Source organism: Trachypithecus francoisi, unplaced genomic scaffold (assembly GCF_009764315.1).
Source record: "Trachypithecus francoisi isolate TF-2019V2 unplaced genomic scaffold, Tfra_2.0 Lachesis_group3, whole genome shotgun sequence".
Classification (NCBI taxonomy): domain Eukaryota; kingdom Metazoa; phylum Chordata; class Mammalia; order Primates; family Cercopithecidae; genus Trachypithecus; species Trachypithecus francoisi.
In genome coordinates, this window is record NW_022681468.1 from 50,150,959 (window position 1) to 50,170,058 (window position 19,100).

General features: G+C 38.1%; 1 protein-coding gene across 3 annotated transcripts in view; it reads left to right on the plus strand.

Annotated features, from left to right (window-relative positions):
- DLGAP5 (DLG associated protein 5) overlaps nt 1-18,458 on the plus strand; it is a 40,856-nt gene extending 22,398 nt beyond the window's left edge. Inside the window, exons 13-19 of one of the 3 annotated variants that reach the window (XM_033187965.1) lie at nt 3,646-3,750; nt 7,937-8,156; nt 11,793-11,982; nt 13,959-14,019; nt 14,661-14,907; nt 15,786-15,835; nt 18,118-18,458. In XM_033187965.1, the coding sequence (XP_033043856.1) occupies nt 3,646-3,750; nt 7,937-8,156; nt 11,793-11,982; nt 13,959-14,019; nt 14,661-14,907; nt 15,786-15,835; nt 18,118-18,240 (996 nt within the window). In that variant the 3' untranslated portion in view covers nt 18,241-18,458. Of the gene's footprint in view, nt 1-3,645; nt 3,751-7,936; nt 8,157-11,792; nt 11,983-13,958; nt 14,020-14,660; nt 14,908-15,785; nt 15,836-17,906 lie in introns of all 3 variants that reach the window. The other 2 variants (XM_033187964.1, XM_033187966.1) reach the window with 2 other exon arrangements.
- Nucleotides 18,459-19,100: the final 642 nt, after the last annotated feature.

The following is a 19,100-nucleotide window of genomic DNA, read 5'->3' on the forward strand; positions in this document are numbered from 1 at the left end:
ATTACAGATGTGAGCCACCACACCCAGTCAGAACATTTTCATCAGTATAAAAAGATCCCTCCTGCCTGTTTGCAGTCAATCCCCATTTCTATTCCTAGACCCAGGCAACCACTAATCTACTTACTATCTCTGTAGATTTGCCTTTTTTGGGATATTTCATATAAATAGAATCATACATTATGTGGTCTTTTGCATCTGGCTTCTTTCACTTACCATGTTTTTGAGTTTTATCCATATTGTAGCTTGCCCTGTGTTCTTCATGCCTTTTTATTGCTGAGTAATATTCCATTGTATGGATATGTCACTATTCACCAGTTGATGGACATTTAGATTGCTTCCACTTTTTGGTGATTATTAAGAATCTGAATATTTCCACACAAATCTTAGTGTGGACATATCTTTTTAAATTTCTCTTGGGCAGATACCTAGATATTGCTAGGTCATACTGTAAATTTATGTTTAACTTTTTAAGAAACTGCCCAAACTATTTTCCAAAGTGATTATACCATTTTCAGTCCCACCAACAATGTATGAGTGTTCTGTTTTTCTACATCCTCACTAATACTTATTATTGTCAGTCTTTTTTATTATAGTAGTCCCCTCTTATCAGCAGTCTTGCTTTCTGTGGTTTTAGTTACCTGAGGTATAGTACAATAAGATATTTAGCAGGGAGGAGAGACCACATTCACATAACTTATTACAGAATATTATTATAATTGTTCTATTTTATTGTTGATTATCATTGCTAATCTCTATGCCTAATTTAGAAATGAAACTTTATCATAGGTATGTATGTATAGAAAAAAACATAGTATATATAGGGTTCAGTACTATCTGCATTTCAGGCATCCCCTCAGAACAGATTCCTTGAAGATAAGGGGGCACTGTTACATAGCCATCCTAGTGGGTATGAGGTATCTCATTGTAGGGTTTTTTGTTTTTTGTTTGTTTGTTTGAGTCGGTCTCGCTCTGTCACCTAGGCAGGAGTGCATTGGCACAATCTCACCTCACTGCAACCTCCAATTCCTGGGCTCAAACAACCCTCCTGCTTCAGCCTCCCAAGTAGCTGAGACTACAGGCATGTGCCACCATGATTGGCTAATTTTTGTATTTTTTTGTAGAGGTATGGTCTCACCATGTTACCCAGGTGCCCAGGTCTTACTCCTGAGCTCAAGCAATCCACCCTCCTCCGCCTCCCAAAGTGCTCGGATTACAGGTGTCACCATGCCTGACCTCATTGTAGTTTTGATTTGAATTTCTCTAATGAGTAATGATATTAAGTATCTTTTCGTGAGCTTATTCACCATTCATGTATTTTCTACTGAAATGTCTGTGTAAATCTTTTGCACCCATCTTTAAATTTGATAGTCTTTATTATTGAGTTTTAAGTGTTCTTTATATATTCTGGATACAAGTCCCTTATGAGAAATATTATTTGCAAATATTCTTTGAGTTTATAGCTCAACTTTTAATCCTCTTAATGGTATCTTTTGAAGTGCCATTTTTATTTTTGTTAAAGTTAAATTTTTCAAATTTTTTCTTTTCTTTTTTTTTTTTTTTTTTGAGATGGAGTCTTACTCTGTCACCCAGACTGGAGTGCAGTGGTGTGATCTCGGCTCACTGCAGCCTCTGCCTTCCAGGTTCAAGCAATTCTCATGCCTCAGCCTCCCAGGTAGCTGGGAAAACAGGCACATGCCACCATGCTCGGCTAATTTTTGTATTTTTTGTAGAGATGGGATTTCACCATGTTGGCCGAGCTGGTCTTGAACCCTTGACCTCAACTGATCCACCCGCCTTGGCCTCCCAAAGTGCTGGGATTACAGGGGTGCGCCACTGCATCTGGCCAGATTTCTTTTTTTCTTTTATGTTGTGATTTTGACACCATGTCTAAGAACTCTTACCTAACCACAAGTCATAAAGATTTTCTCCTGTGTTTTCTTCTAACAGTCTTATGATTTTAGTACTTACAGTTCAGTCTATGATCCATTTGGTTAGTTTTTGTATATGGTATGAGATTGTGAGTCTAAATTCATCTTTTTGTTTGTGGATAACCAATTTTCCAAGCACTGCTTGTTGAAAAGACTGTCTTTTCCCCCATTGAATTGTATTGGCATCTTTGTTGAAAATCAGTTGGTCATGAGTGTAAATCTGAGTCATTTTGACATTTACTTTTTTTTTTTTCCTTTGAGATGGGGTCTCACTTGTTGCCCAGGCTAGTCTTGACCTTCTGGGTTCAAGCAATCCCCCTACCTCAGCCTCCCAAGTAGCTTGGATTATAGGCATGTGCCACAGTGCCTACAGATATTTACATATTTTTAAGGGAGAGCAAAGCTGAGAGGATGTGTGTATAAGTGCATAACGTGGAAACTCAAAGCATGGTTACCAAACTGTTGACAGTAACTAACTCTTTGTAGGAGACTGGAAGTATCAGAAAGATGGAGATTATATTTCCATCCTATTAAATATATTTGTATCTTTTAAAATGAGATTATGTCAAGAAAATGAGAAATGGCACAGATTGGGAGAAAATATTTGCAAAAGATGTATCTGTTAAGACTATTATTCAAAAGATACAAAGAGCTCTTAAAACCCAGGAATAAGGAAATGAACAACTTAATTAAAAATGGGCAAAAGACCTGAACTGTTAACTCACCATAGAAGATATACAGATGGCAAATACGCATATGAAAAGATGCTCAACATCATATGTCATTAGGGAACTACAAATCAAAACAACAGATACTACCACATACCTACTAGGGAACAGTGAAAATTCAAAACACTGCCAACAGCAAATGCTGGGGAGGGTATGGAGCAATACGAACTTTCCATTCATCGCCTATGGGAATGCAAAATGTTATATCCACTTTAGAAGACAGTTTGGCAGTCACTTGCAAAACTAAACATACTCCTACCATACGATCCAGCAATTGCACTCCAAATGAGTTGAAAACTTATGTCCATATAAAAACCTGCACACGGATGTTTTTAGCAGTATAGCAGCTTTATTCATAATTGCCAAAACATGGAAGCAACCAAGATGTCCTTCAGTGGAGGAATGGATAAATAAAAAGAAATTGGATTGTGTTCACATTGTGTAATTTAAGAAACAAAAACATTTAGGATGTATTTTCTTTTTTTTTTTTTTTTTTTTTTTTTTTGAGACGGAGTCTCACTCTGTCGCCCAGGCTGGAGTGCAGTGGCCGGATCTCAGCTCACTGCAAGCTCCGCCTCCCGGGTTTACGCCATTCTCCCGCCTCAGCCTCCCGAGTAGCTGGGACTACAGGCGCCCGCCACCTCGCCCGGCTAGTTTTTTGTATTTTTTTTAGTAGAGACGGGGTTTCACCATGTTAGCCAGGATGTATTTTCTACCATTTTAGCATTTTAGTAAAAAATCTAGGAGAGTTATTCATATATGATATTCTTTATGTAGATTTTGGAGGTTTGTAAGACGAAAGATAATGAAAAACTTTACCATAAAAATTCTTGATTTGAACACTAAATTGAGAATGACTCAGTCCAGTTTTAATAACTCATCATTTCTGAATCGCCATTTTTAATTATTTTTTAGTCTTCAACTCATTAGTTTATAACTTTAATATGGCTATCATTAATCTGTTAAATTTGTGCTTTATTTATTAACAGATAGAAGATGTAATCCACAAATTCAACAATCTGATCAAACTTGAGGAATCTGGGTGGCAAGTCAATAATAATATGAATAATAATATGAACAAAAATGTCTTTAGGGTAAGTTTGTGGGTTTTATATCCAAATTTTTTTTTCTAGTTAAGGAACTGTTCTACATACATCCACATTTCTAATATAGATTCTTCTATTTGTTGTTTTTCAGTTTTAAAAACATTTAGCTTCAGATTTCTCATCATTTTACAAAGTTAAGTCTGTATATTGCTTACAGTGTATTGATTGCCTTTGAAGAAAGAGCAAGCAAATCGATCGACATAAAATTTAGGATAGTTATGTCTAGAGAGAAGGAGGGGCTGTGATTGAATTGGGGTACCCGGAGGGCTTCTAAGTTACCACATAGTGGATATATGAGTGTTGGTTTTATTCGTTAAACTGTACTTACACATTTTGTTTTAATAGTAGTAGGTAATTTATATAATGCTTACTATGTGCCAAATATTATTCCAAGTACTTTATATATATTAACTTAATCCTTACAACAGTTATATGAAATGGAAGCTGTTATCCTTGTTGCTTTGTTAACATAGATTTTGTTCTTATTTGTTTCTAGTAATTATCTTTCTAGTAATGTTTTTGAATTCAAAGTTTTTGGTTTGGGTGGACACTTTTCAAACTAAGCATTCAGTTTTTCTTTATGATATGAGAAAAATGCCTGTAGTTATAAACTCAGCTTGTCTAGATTGGTATTTTATTATACTATGTAATCCAAATAAAAACTCTCTTGAATCCTAACTTAGGAGTTTAACTTGTTAAAGTGTTTTTTTTTTAAACTTTATTTTTAAACTTTTTTTTTTTTTTTCGAGACAGAGTTTCGCTCTTGTTGCACAGGCTGGAGTGCAGTGGCATGACCTTGGTTCACCACAACCTCCACCTCCTGAGTTCAAGTGATTCTCCTGCCTCAGCCTCCAAAGTGCTGGGATTACAGGCATGAGCCACTGTGCTCGGCCTTAAAAAATATTTTACTAGGCCAGGCGCAGTGGCTCACATCTATAATCCCAGCACTTTGGGCAGCTGAGGCAGGCAGATCACCTGACGTTTGGAGTTCAAGACCAGCCTGACCATCACGGAGAAACCCTGTCTCTACCAAAAATACAAAAATTAGCTGGGCGAGGTGGTGCATGCCTGTAATCCCAGCAACTCGGGAGGCTGAGGCAGGAGAATTGCTTGACCCTGGGAGGCGGAGGTTGTGGTGGGCTGAGATCACACCATTGCACTCTGGCCTGGGCAAGGAGCAAAACTCCGTCTCAAAAAAAAATTTTTTTTTACTAATAAAGTCTCACGACAAGGACCCTGAGGACAGTAACTAAATTGATTGAATGGATATCAAAACTATAAATAGTGAAGGATGCTACTTCATTATTAAAGCTACTGTGGGTATTTCTTTTTTTTTTTTTTTTTGAGACGGAATCTCGCTCTGTCGCCCAGGCTGGAGTGCAGTGGCCGGATCTCAGCTCACTGCAAGCTCTGCCTCCTGGTTTCACACTATTCTCCTGCCTCAGCCTCCGGAGTAGCTGGGACTATAGGCGCCGCCACCTCGCCCAGCTAGTTTTTTTTGTATTTTTTAGTAGAGACGGGGTTTCACCGTGTTAGCCAGGATGGTCTCGATCTCCTGACCTCGTGATCCACCCGTCTCGGCCTCCCAAAGTGCTGGGATTATAGGCTTGAGCCACCACGCCCGGCCAACTGTGGGTATTTCTTATTAAGGATTTAGTCCTGGAAATAATAATATCATCAGTGATGCAGATCATGGCTGTGTCCTAGAGAGATTTGTAATTCTGCCTGTAATCACCAGGTGTCTCTCTCCTACTTTATTTTATAGGCTACTGTTAAGATAATCAAACAAAGTAATGCTAATCTTTTATACTATACTTGGATACCACTCCCTACTACCTCTTATTTATTAATCCCTCATTCCATCAGTTAGTCTTGTTTTCCCTTCCCCCTTTTTTTCATCAGTTTTTAAACATGTTTAAGTGTCTTATCATTGTTTACATTAAAACAAAGAAACCTGTGGTGTCTGCTTCTCCCTTTAATTGCTTGTACACCCCCATTTTTCTCTTTCTTCCCAGTCACTGACGAGCATCCTAAAATGTTGTCTATACTCAATTATTTTTGTTCCTTTATTTCTCCAACTCATTGCAATTCAGTTTTACCCCCTCTATAACTTTAGAGTAGTTATCTAAATTATTAATCCACTAGTTGCTTAAGTTATTAGGCACTTAATTTTAAAATCTAACCTTTCTAGGCCAGGTGTGGTGGCTCAAGCCTGTAATCCCAGCACTTTGGGAGGCTGAGGGAGGCAGATCACCTGAGGTCAGTTCGAGATTAGCCTGGCCAATATGGTGAAACCCTGTCTCTACTAAAAATAAAAAATTAGCCAGGCATGGGGCGGGCGCCAATAATCCCAGCTACTCAGGAGGCTGAGGTAGGAGAATCACTTGAACCCAGGAGGCAGAGGTTACGGTGAACCGAGATCATGCCACTGCACTTCAGCTTGGGCGACAGATCAAGACTCTGTCTCAAAAAATAAAATAAATAAATAAATAAATCTAACCTTTCTGCAGTATTAAATATGGCCTACTTTTTTGAGATAGTCTTGCTGTGTTGCCCAGGCTGGAGTACAGTAGTGCCATCTCGGCTCACTGCAACCTCTGCCTCCCAGGTTCAAGCTATTCTCATATCTCAGCCTCCTAAGTAGTTGGGATTACAGGTGGGTGCCACCGTGCCCAGCTAATTTTTTTTTCTTGTATTTTTATTTTTGTATTTTATTTTTTGAGACGGAGTCTAGCTCTGTGGCTCAGGCTGGAGTGCTGTGGCACAATCTTGGTTCACTGTAACCTTCGCCTCCCAGGTTCAAGCGATCTCCCATCTCAGCCTCCTGAGTAGCTGGGACTACAGGCATGTGCCACCATACCCAGCTAATTTTTTATATTTTTAGTGGAGCTGGTGTTTCTCTATGTTGGCCATGCTGGTCTGGAACTCCTGTCCTCAAGTGATCCACCCGCCTCAGCCTCCCAGAGTGCTGGGATTACAGGCATGAGTCACTGCACCTGACCTACTTCCTTGTTTTTGAAATTATATTTCCTTTCTACTTCTTTGTCTATTCTTCAGTCATGTTTGCATATTCGTTTTCCATTTATCCCTTAAATGTTTTTGATACTTAGAATTCCTACCTCTACTCTCTTCTTTCCTTCCATAATTTTTCTGTGCAATCTTACCCAACCTGTGATGATTCCCAAGTCTGTATTGCAGACCACACTTACTAGGCTCTAATTCTATATATCATGACTCAATATACCTTAAAAATCAATATATCCCAAACTGACAGCATCTCCACACACACCAATGTTGCCCTGTCTCATAATACTGTTACCATCCCACCAGGTGTTCAAGATAGACGTCTCAGTATCTCTTTTGGTCCTTTGCTTTCTTTATTTCACCATCTCCGCCCCACAGACATCCAGTAGATGAGTAAGTCCTCTCAATTCTACCTTTCAAATATCTGTTGAATCTATCCACTTTTTTCATCTTACTCCTTAGTCTGAGTGATCTTTCTAAAACACCAACTTGATAATGTTAATCTTCTGCTTAAAAATCACTAATAACTCTCTATTCCTTTGTCCTTTGTGTAAATGTGATTTTCTTAAAACTTACATGCAGGTGATTTTATAATCTAGCTATTGTTTAACTCCACTTTGCTTTCTTTCATTTCTGGCTTTGGAAACATCTCTCTAGCCCTTGCCTCACCCATCTTTTAGTTTGATGAAATGTGGTTTCAGCATAGGTGCTACTTCCTACAACCTTTCCTGATGTCTGAAGATTGGTTTAGGTGTCATCCTTATTTATTTTCTTTTAATGTTTTACTTTTTTTCTTTCTTTACTTTTTTTTTGTTTTTTTCTTTTTCTTTTTGGAGGGGGGTGTCATGGTTATAATCTGAAGGATGCCCCTACATTTATTTCTAACGGGACATTTATCCTTCTTACTTTACTTCCCAGATCTTCCACTAAGCTGCAAACTCCTTGAGGGCAGCCACTGTGTCCTTTACCTTTTCACCCTTTTAGCACATACTAGGAACTTGATAAATACATGCTGAATGTGAAATATTTTATGTATACTTTATTTTTAAAAGTTAAATTTTTAAGTGATAATTTGTGTTTGTGTTTGTTGTGTGTTTTTCTTATAAGATGGTAATGGGCAGCTTTACTATATGTCAGTTTCTCTTTGCAGAAAAAAGTTGTCTCAGGTATAGCGAGTAAACCAAAACAGGATGATGCTGGAAGAATTGCAGCGAGAAATCGCCTAGCTGCCATAAAAAATGCAATGAGAGAGAGAATTAAGCAGGAAGAACATGCTGAAACAGCATCCTCTGTGATACCAAAGGAAGTTGACAAAATAGTATTTGATGCTGGATTTTTCAGAGTTGAAAGTCCTATTAAATCATTCTCAGGTTAGTTGTTGTTTTTGTTTTTTGTTGTTGTTGTTGTTGTTTTTTCCTGAGACTACTTAAGAGAAATATTTGGGATAGATGGGGGCTTGTGTAAGGTGAAAAATAGTTTTTACATTAAGAGACGTAAGTTTTTCTGTGATTTTTAGAAAATAGACTATGCTCACTCATAAACACATGTAAATCACATTTTGATGGGTATGATCAGATTAGTTTAAGTGCGATATGTCTTCTAAGATTGCTCTTCTACTTTCTAAGTAATTTCACATCTGTAATGTAATTACCATGTAACCCTACAGTCTATGAGAAAGGTCACAGGATCCCAAGAGGTAAGAGAAGTGACAGAAGCATGAAGAAGTAAAGTGATTTTCTTCAGGTCAGTTAGAAGTTTGGTTAGAGTTTAAAATGCAAAAGAAACTTGAGCATCCAGCTATCACACTTCTCTAGCTGTGCTTTAAAATGAAGCTTATGTGCTGTGTGTGTTGGTTCATGCCTATAATCCCAGTACTTTGAGAGACCAAGGCAGGAGGATCATTTGAAGCTAAGAGTTTGAGACCAGCCTGGGCAATTTAGTGAGAGCCCCTCTCTACAAAAAAATAAAAAATTAACCAAGCCTGGCGGTACATGCCTGTAGTCCCACATACTCGGGAGGCGGGGGCAGGAGGATCACTTGAGCCCAGGAGTTCAAGGTTACAGTGAGCTATGATTGTGCCCCTGCACTCTAGCCTCAGTGACAGAGCAAGACTCTATCTCTAAAAAATAAAAGGAAGTTTATGCAAAGTGGTTTGGTTTTATTTGCATTTGTGTTAAAACTTTTGCTCAAATCTTTTTTTTTTTTTTTTTTTTTTTTTTTGAGGCGGAGTCTCGCTCTGTCGCCCGGACTGGAGTGCAGTGGCCAGATCTCAGCTCACTGCAAGCTCCGCCTCCTGGGTTTCTGCCATTCTCCTGCCTCAGCCTCCCAAGTAGCTGGGACTACAGGCGCCCGCCACCTCGCCCGGCTAGTTTTTGTATTTTTAGTAGAGACGGGGTTTCACCGTATTAGCCAGGATGGTCTCGATCTCCTGACCTCGTGATCCGCCCGTCTCGGCCTCCCAAAGTGCTGGGATTACAGGCTTGAGCCACCGCGCCCGGCCCAAATCTTTTTGAAAGGCAGTAAATGTACTAATTTTCTAATTTAAAAACATTCCAGTAAAAGCAGTTTTTAATACTTCAGGAAATACAGACTGTTTTTCTTGAGTTGAATTTATCTCAATTGAAATTATTTACAAGCCATAGATGTCCACCAGGAAGTTTTTTCAAAATAAACCTAAATTGTTCTCTAATACCTGCTATCTGATATTTACAGTGATCCTCAAGTATATTATAACTTTCTTGTTGGTTTAGGTATCAAATCTGTTGCACTTTTGTTTGTTTCCTTAAGCAGCTATACTCCCTAGATACCCAGGAATCTCTCACTGCTGCTAATAACGTGGCCCCATTCTACTACTTGTCAAGGATCTTCGTGGTTTTTACAGCCATGAGCTCATCATTCTGTTCTTTTGCATACTCAACTCAGTCCTTATAGATAGGGAGATTAAAGTTTATGGCAAAAATTGGTCTTTTAAAATTGTTACAGAACACATAGTTTATATGAGGCTAATTACAAAACAGTAGTCCCTGAGGAAGCCCTTTTCATTCCATTTGCCAGTCCCTAGAAGCAACTACTTTCAATTCTTACTGGAGTCTTTTGTTGTTTACCACCATCTCTCTTGACAAGGTTTGATCTTTTTTGAAAACACATTTTTCTTCTGGTAGACTTTTTAATCTTTCTTTCACGTACTTACTGTTTTCTTGTACTTCCTGGACATTTCCTCAATTTTCATGCTGGCTATTATGTTTTTAATTCCCAAGAGCCCTTTCTTACTCTCCAAATGTTCATTTTATAGCATTCTGCACTTGTTTCATAAGTGCATTGTTTTATCTTTCCAAGGATATTAATGATAGCTTTTATGTTTTCTTCATCCACTATAGACAGTGTTTGTTTCAGGGTACTTTCGTCTAGTTGTTTTTGGTTTCTGTCTCTTGTATTAGAGGCTCTCCTCAGGAATCTGGTGATCTCTCACTGCCTGCACATGGTTAAGAATAGGGCACTAAGAAGCTGACTGGAAACTCTCTGCACATGGGTAGGACCTTTACTGTGGGGGCCCTACTGTTAGCGGGGCCATTATGCTGGGAACTTACACATCACTGCATTTAAGACTTTTCTCATAGTCTACTCAGATTCCCCAGAGAAGATGCTTTCCATCTGCTTCCTGGAAGGTGTCATTCTGGCTGCCAGTCTTTCAGGAGCCATGTGGGGGAAGAAAGCTAAGTGTCTCAACATTTTATATGTACATATTCACTTATTTCCCTTATTTTCCATGCAGTACCCTGTCTCTCGACTGTATCTGGTATCCTCTAAACTAGAGACCCTTCTGTTTTTGGTGATGGGGGTGGGTAATGACAGTTGCTCTGCTGTGCAGAATGAGGAAAGGAATCTGAGCTCTCCTTGTTTAAACTGACTTTGAGCCATTCCTTCTATGTTTAGCTCCATTTTCATCTCCACTTGCAGAGGTACTTAGAGCCACCAGTTCTTTTGAGAAGTTATGTGCTAGAAATTGGATTGAGTCTCGTTTTTCTTGATTGGTGGCTTAGAATTCGTTTTCTTGAGTCTAAGTCCCACTCAACAATCTACATTATAGCTTCCAAAATGTTGTTATTGTTGCTGTCTCTTCTTTAGTTTCCTTTGTCCTTGTAGAGTTAGGCTTTTTAAGGTTATCTCTGGCCAGGCACGGTGGCTCACGCCTGTAATCCCAGTATTTTGGGAGGCTGAGGCGGATGGATCACCTGAGGTCAGGAGTTCAAGATGAGCCTGACCAACATGGTGAAACCTCATCTCTACTAAAAATACAAAAAATTAGCCAGGCGTGGTGGCAGGTGCCTGTAATCCCAGCTACTTGGGAGGCTGAGACAGGAGAATCGCTTGAACCCAGGAGGTAGAGGTTGCAGTGAGCCAAGATCGTGCCATGGCACTCCAGCCTGGGTGACAAGAATGAAACTCTATCTCTAAAAAACAAAAACAAAAAAAAATTATCTCTGTTCAGGCCCGGCACAGTGGCTCACACCTATAATCCCAGCACTTTGGGAGTCCGAGGCAGGTGGATCACCTGAGGTCAGGAGTTCAAAACCAGCCTGGCCAAGATGGCGAAACCTCATCTCTACTAAAAATACAAAAATTAGCCAGTCATGGTGGCATGCATCTGTAGTCCCAGCTACTGGGGAGACTGAGACAGGAGAATCACTTGAAGCTGGGAGGCAGAGGTTGCAGTGAGCCGAGAGATCACACCACTGCACTCCAGCCTGTCCATCCAGGGTGACAGTGAGACTCTGTCTCAACAACAACAACAAAATTATCTCTGTTCATGTAAAAGTAGTGGGACGTCAAAAGGAAGCAGCATCTGATATGCATTTCAATACTGTCTTTAACAGAAAGTCCCAGGCATTTGTCTTTAACAGACATTATTTGACAGGAAAAAGAGGCTGATAGGATTTTCAGTGTATTCCTAGTTATGAAAAGTAAAAGAACTATTTGGTATTGAGGTGATTTCTCTCATCTTCTAGGAATTTCTGTCTCTTCTGAAGGCCTTTCTCAAAGACTTAGAACACCTAAGTCAGTCAGCAAAGCTGTATCTCAGAGTAGAAATGAGATGGGCCTTCTACGACAAACTACGTCACCAGAAAGTGCCGGTCCTCAGAATACTAAAAGTGAACATGTGAAGAAGACTTTGTTTTTGAATATTCCTGAAAGCAGGTATTTCTTTAACATGTTAATAAGAGTTTAACAGTTGCTGATATTAAATACCATTTCAGATTGTTAAGATGGTAAAAGGTGCCAGACATATATTGTTAATAAATTTCATAATGACTCTGCAACATATAGGCAGTACTCCCTTTTTATAAATGAGAAAACTAAAGCTTAAGATTTCAGGATACTAAATGGTCACATTTAGATGGGTAAATTCTGCGGCACTAAGAAGAAAAGCAATATGGTATCCTTTGGTGCTAAAGGTACTGCTCAACAGTTCTGAGCTGGGAAGAGCTCTGTGACTTACTAGCTATGCAACTTTGGGGCAAATAATTAATTCTCTTTAGCTTCACTTTCATCATCTACAAAGCAGCAATGCTAATGCTTCCCCAAGGTGGTTGAGAGATAGACACTTTTTACCAGCCTTTGTAGAAAGTACCTTGAGATTGTTGTCTTGACAGATGGCAGAGCATGTAGAAAGAGGAGTTAATGTGTACTGAACAATTATTATTGGCTAGATATAATTCTAGGTTTTATTTGTTTTTTGGAGGCTGCGTGTCACTCTGTTGCCTAGGCTGGAGTGCAGTGGTACAATCTCGGCTCACTGCAACCTCTGCCTCCCAGGTTCAAGCGATTCTCCTGCCTCAGCCTCCCAAGTAGCTAAGACTACAGGCACGTGCCACCATGCCCAGCTAATTTTTGTATTTTTAGTAGAGACGGGGTTTCACCATGTTGACCAGGATGGTGTCGATGTCTTGACCTCATGATCTACCAGCCTTGGCCTCCCAAAGTGCTGGAATTACAGGCATGAGCCACCACGGCCAGCCTACTTTGTGTATCTTGTAGTTTACTATTGTTTGTTAATAAGCTTCATAATTGCATTTGAGTCATATTATAAGTACTCTTTTAAAAGGTTTTGGATTCCCCAAAACTCCCTCAAAGGGCATCATACAAATAAGCCACTTTGTGCAATAAAGGCAAAGTAAAACTGGACACTAGAAAAATAGAGCATATCTTTTTTAAAAAATAACTCGGAAGAAACGGAGATAGATTTTTTTTTTTTTTTGAGACAGAGTGTCACTCTGTTGCCGAGGTTGGAGTGCAGTGGCACGATCTCGGCTCGCTGCAACCTCCACCTCCCATGTTCAAGTGATTCTCCTGCCTCAGCCTCCCAAGTAGCTGAGACTACAGGCACGTGTCACCACGCTCAGCTAATTTTTTGTATTTTTATTAGAGATGGGGTTTCACCATGTTAGCCAGGATGGTCTCAATCTCCTGACCTCATGATCCACCTGCCACGGCCTCCCAGAGTGCTGGGATTACAGGCATGAGCCAAGGTGCCTGGCCAAGACAGGTCTTTCTAATAAGATACAAGCTAGTAACTTCAGGATTAGAATACCTTGTATTCTAACTCAATTATTGTCTAGCTGGAGTTAGCTACATTTACTTGTTAACAAGCAACAGACTTAAGAACATTGTAACTCCTATTCTGCTTTTTGAACAATTAGTTCAGATAAAATTATAGAAATAGTATGATTGAAGGCAAGTTTCTTAGCAGGTACCTTTACTCCAGCTCATGGATTAACAAGTAACAAGTAAATGTGGCTAACTCCAGCTAGACAATAATTGAGTTGTTGCTTCTGTCTCCAGAAGTCACCTTCCTTTTGACTTTTCTTTAGTATATAGCTCTAGATTTGGCTGAGATTCAGAGTATTGCTGGTAGAGCCACCTGAGCCTGACTGACCACCATGGTAACAGACTTGTGAGCTTTCTGCGGAAGAATACATTTAGTTTGTAAGGCCATCCCACAGTAGCTGTAGTCCAAAACTAATCTATCTGGATCAGGCCTGATCTTGCACCAGGCTCCGTGTTTGATCCATTCCCTAAATTAATTGCCATCATAAAGGATGGACTCAAAACACAAGTGAAACAATAACAATATGTTTAATTATGAGTGTAATGCTGTTTTTTTTCTTCTTTAGGAACAGCATAGTGGAAGATGCTCAGTGTCCTGGATTACCAGATTTAATTGAAGAAAACCATGTAAGTACAATTCCAGTGTGGTTCGATAGCCCCCAGTATGTCATATGTTTATATCATTATAGAAAGTAACTTCATAAACCATCCCCAGAATTTCCATTGGAAATCTAAATCAGTCATATAGAATGGTGGTTCTTGTTTCAGTGACATTTGGGTCGTTTAAAACCATAGTGTCATTTTGTATTCTTCAACTCATATCAGGATGAATATGGAACCAGTGAACTGGAGCAGGAATCAGCAAACTTTGGCCCCTATTTTTACAAATCATATTTTATTGCAGTAACCACATATTTGTTTATGTATTCTATCTGGCTGCTTTTGGAATACAGTGGTAGAGTTGAGTACGTATGACAGAGACCCTGTGGCTCACAAACCTAAAATATTTACTATTTGGTCCTTTACAGAAAATGTTTGCCAGTCCCTGAGCTAGAGTATAGGTACTTGCTGAGAAACTTGCCTTCAATCATACTGTTTCTATATTATCTGGACTAATTGTTGAAGAAGCAGGATAGTAGGATTTATAATGTTCTTAAGCCTGTGTCCAGGATGTCATCCTTCTGTTTTTCTTACATTTAATAGCAACAAGACTTTTAAAATTTGTTCCAAGTAATTGATAATTAAATTTAATGCATTTTTACTTCTAGGATATAAATAAGACAAACTTGAAGGTGGATTGTTTACCCAGGGAGATAATGAGTTTGCCTCTTCTTGCTGGTGGAGTAGCAGATGATATTAATACTAACAAAAAAGAAGGAATTTCAGATGTTGTGGAAGGAATAGAACTGAATTCTTCGATTACATCACAGGATGTTTTGATGAGTAGCCCTGAAAAAAATACATCTTCACAAAATAGCATCTTAGAAGAAGGGGAAACTAAAATTTCTCAGTCAGGTGAGATATTTAAAATATATTTAAATGAGCCTTTATTAAAGAAATGAACTTGGATTAAGGTATAAATTATCCTATAAGGTCCATTTTACATTAGATCTAACTATTTAGGAGCCTTCACTGTTAGCGAAGACCATGAATTAGAAAAATTCCCTCAAGCTTTTTTTTTTGAGACAAAGTCTCAGTCTGTCGCCCAGACTGGAGTGCAGTCGTGTGATCTCAGCTCACTGTAACCTCCGCCTCCTCTGCCTCCTAGGTTGAAGCGATTCTCCTGCCTCAGTCTCCCCACGTGACACTGCACTTGGCTAATTTTTGTATTTTTAGTAGAGACAGAGTTTCACCACATTGGTCAGGCTGGGCTTTTTTTTCAGTTCTGCTTTTCAACACATATCCCCAAGTCTTTCTTCAAAATATCCTATTTTTCTTCCCTACTGCCTAGTTCTACCTATATTGTTGTGATGGTTCTGCAATAGGAAATGGCTTCTATAGTTTTGTTATAATGTGTGCCAGTTCCACCTGCTATTTTCATCAGTTACTCTGTAGCTGATCTAACTGGGGCCTATGGTAAAACAAAAGGTTATAACCTTGGCCAGACATTTAATGTCTTCCAGCTGTTCTTCATCAGCATCTTCTGGGTACTTTTAATATTACAAGCATAAGATTTGTTTACAGAAGACTCCTTTTATACCAAAGTTAAGGATAAGAATTTAACCAAGAAATTTAACTACTTTCAAAAAGTATAGCATAAAATGGTCTATATTTTTTTGTCTTAGCATTTGATATGTGGAACTTTTCATATTTTTCAAGGTTTTATCCATTTCTAAGACCCTCGAATGTGAGAATATTCTTTAAAAAGTTAATTTTTTTTGTTTGTTTTTCAGTACTATTTGATAATAAAAGTCTCACTACTGAATGCCACCTTCTTGATTCGGTAAGTTTTCCTACTTAATTTGACAAGTCCCTTTATACTCTAGATTTGTTTTATAAAATGAATATTGCTTTTCTATTTGTGTACAAGGCTTAAAATGTATATCTTGTCATTGTTTTGCTTACTATTTTTCACAGAATGAAGAAAAAATTTGGTGTTTATATACTTTAACATATAGTATGTTTTAATATTAAACCCTGAAGATATGTTTCTCTATGTGGTTTTTCTATCAAATTTGCTCTGACAAACTGGATACTTCAATGTCTGAATATATTTCTAGGTGATTCAAGAAAAATATAAGGCAGTTTCTGCCCTTCTGGAGAAATCATGTCTATCCCACCTTCAGTCGTCATTGGTTATTTATGTCCTGCTATTTTAAGTGACTACTTCCCTGCTTTTACTTCTGGTGACCTCTTGCCTCTAAATCTAGTTCAAATAGCCCTTTTGTGAAGCATTCTGTAAAAGCTCTTATCTCTCCCATGTTAATTTATATATAGGTACAGATGCACATAGGCATACAATGTTTACATTTCATCTCTTATTCAGGGTATAATATGAATGCATTCCAAAAATATAACTTCAGGAATCTAATTCCTTATTAACTGTAAATTCCACATTAAGTAGAGCTGTCTGATTCATACCTTTGATACTGGCACTATGGCACCAATTAAAAGTGCTCTCTTTCCTGCTGTTTGTATATAGCATTGGTTTCAGCCCCATCCCAGATATTTTTTTGTTTTGTTTTGTTTCGTTGTTTGGAGACAGAGTTTCACTCTTGCACCCAGGCTGGAGTGCAATGGCGTGATCTTGGCTCACTACAACCTCTGCCTCCCGGATTCAAGCAATTCTTCTGCCTCAGCCTCCCGAGTAGCTGGGATTACAGGCACCTGCTACCACACCTGGCTAATTTTTGTATTTTTTTAGTAGAGATGTGGGGTTTCACCATGTTGGCCAGGCTTGTCTTAAACTCCTGACCTCAGGTGAGCCACCATGCCTGGCCGATATTTTTATTTCAAAGATCTGGAGTAGGGATTTGTCATTTTTTTTCTTCATCAGTGATTCTTACGGTTTACACCTCTGGTTTACAGCCTTACCCTGGAATTTTCCAGGACTAACTACTACAGTAGATCAGAAAATGGCCTTGGTTTTATTCTTCTTTAATCTCAGAATATAAGAAATTCATTCATAAAGCAAATATAGGATCAAACAACCACAGTTTTTGTTAACTTCATGAAACCTGGCAAATACTTAGCTTCCATAAGCCATGAATTCCTTAAAGACCCTTGTGTATCTTGGCTTTCATTATTTTTCAAAGCTGCCTTTTTTGTGGTCAGGCCCTGGGCTGTCCTGTGTCTCAGGAGCAGAATGAAATGTGTTACTGTGACCCACATACCATTCTTTCTTGGTTTTAGCCTTCTTTAATCATAAACTGAGACCTAGAGGATCAGGGCTTTTAGCATAAGGCCAACTTATGTAAACCTGATTTAACCCTGTTCCCAGATCAAACTCTGAATGATTGATTCTGAGAATATATGTTGTTATAAATAAATCCAGAGATTACCAAATCATAATATTTCAATATATTAGTAATGTGATTAAAAGTACATCACAATTATGTTTTCTCATTGATAGATCTTAATACCTTATTTAGTCTGATTTTTTTCACTTCTGTAAATATTAGTATTTAGATGTCTATTTTAGACCCAAATTATCGCTTGCCCAAGTAGCATAATTTGAACTTGAAGCAGAGCTTGAGGGAGTAAAAAGATCCCAGCAGGATCACACAGTAGTAAAAGGCCTATTAAGTGCTATTATATGGTTTAGGATTTATGGAATCTATGTAAGTGGCTTAAGATATGGCCTCAGTTTTATTCATTCTGCATACACTGGTTGAGTCCATTTACATATTATTCACATTTTTATACATATATTCTAAATATACCTTTCCAATTTAAAAAAAAACTAATATACATTTGAAATAAGATCTGTTGGAAAGTAGCATAATCATTGTTGTTTGTAATTTTATTGTTATATAGGGAAAATATTTACATGTTTCTTTTTGTTTGTTTTTGAGATGGGATCTTGCTATGTTGCTCGGGCTGGTCTTGAAGTCCTGGGTTCAAGTGATCCTACCACCTCAGCCTCCCGAGTAGCTGGGACTACAGGTGTGCACCACCGCACCCGGTTTATTTATGTTATTAATTAATTTACTATAGCAATGTTGAAGAATTACTTGGTGAAACTCATGATGGATACTTTACTGACTTTCTGGATTTGTTCTCCAGCCAGGTCTAAAGTGCAGTAATCCATTTACTCAGCTGGAGAGGAGACATCAAGAGCATGCCAGACACATTTCTTTTGGTGGTAACCTGATTACTTTTTCACCTCTACAACCAGGAGAATTTTGAATTTAAAAATAAATCCATTTTCCTTCACATTATCAATGCTTATATATTCTTTAGACTATTGAAATTTTGGAAAAAATGTATTTGTGTTCACTTCTATAGTATCATATAAAGTTTTAATACTCTGTTCATCAAAGTGTATTTTAGATATACTCTTTCTCAAGGGAAATGGGGATATTTTGTACATTTTCAACACAGAATAAAAAATATACTGTGCCTTGCCTTTCTTGTTTAAAGGGAATAAGCTTAAGGCTAAGTATACTTAGCGCTTATAAACATTCTTTAGTTTAATTGAAATATTAACCTGTGACAGAAATATTTGCATCTTTTTACCTTTATTCATAGTTTGAAATCCTAAATTTGTTTACGTTGAACAGCTTTGGGTATTACATTTTTCCATAGTATTCTGAGTTTCTTTAGATGAGCTTTCTGGATTCCGAAGTCAGTTTGACATGCTGCAGTTTCAAACAGTTCAATCATTAGAGGTACCCATTAAGTCCTTGCCTTTTTGTTTTCATTTTCCCATTGGCATGCCCAAGAGACATTGAGGAGATGCTTTTTACTTTTGAAAAAAATCGTATCAATCATATAACATATCAGTCACATGAACATTTAAAAGACTGGTACAAAGAAACCCAACAATATGTGACACAACAATATTTTGCTCTCAAAAATAAAGCAGATCAGAATAAGACAATGTCAGTAAATGTGATCTTTAATAGGGTGTATCACTGAGTTGTTTAGAAAGCTTTCAACTGTTCATGGCCCTGGGCCATTAGAAAACCCTAGTTTATAGATATTTCTTTTTCCTACATGGCTTGTTTGAATTACCCAAACAAGGAATGAACTCAAACTGGCTTAAC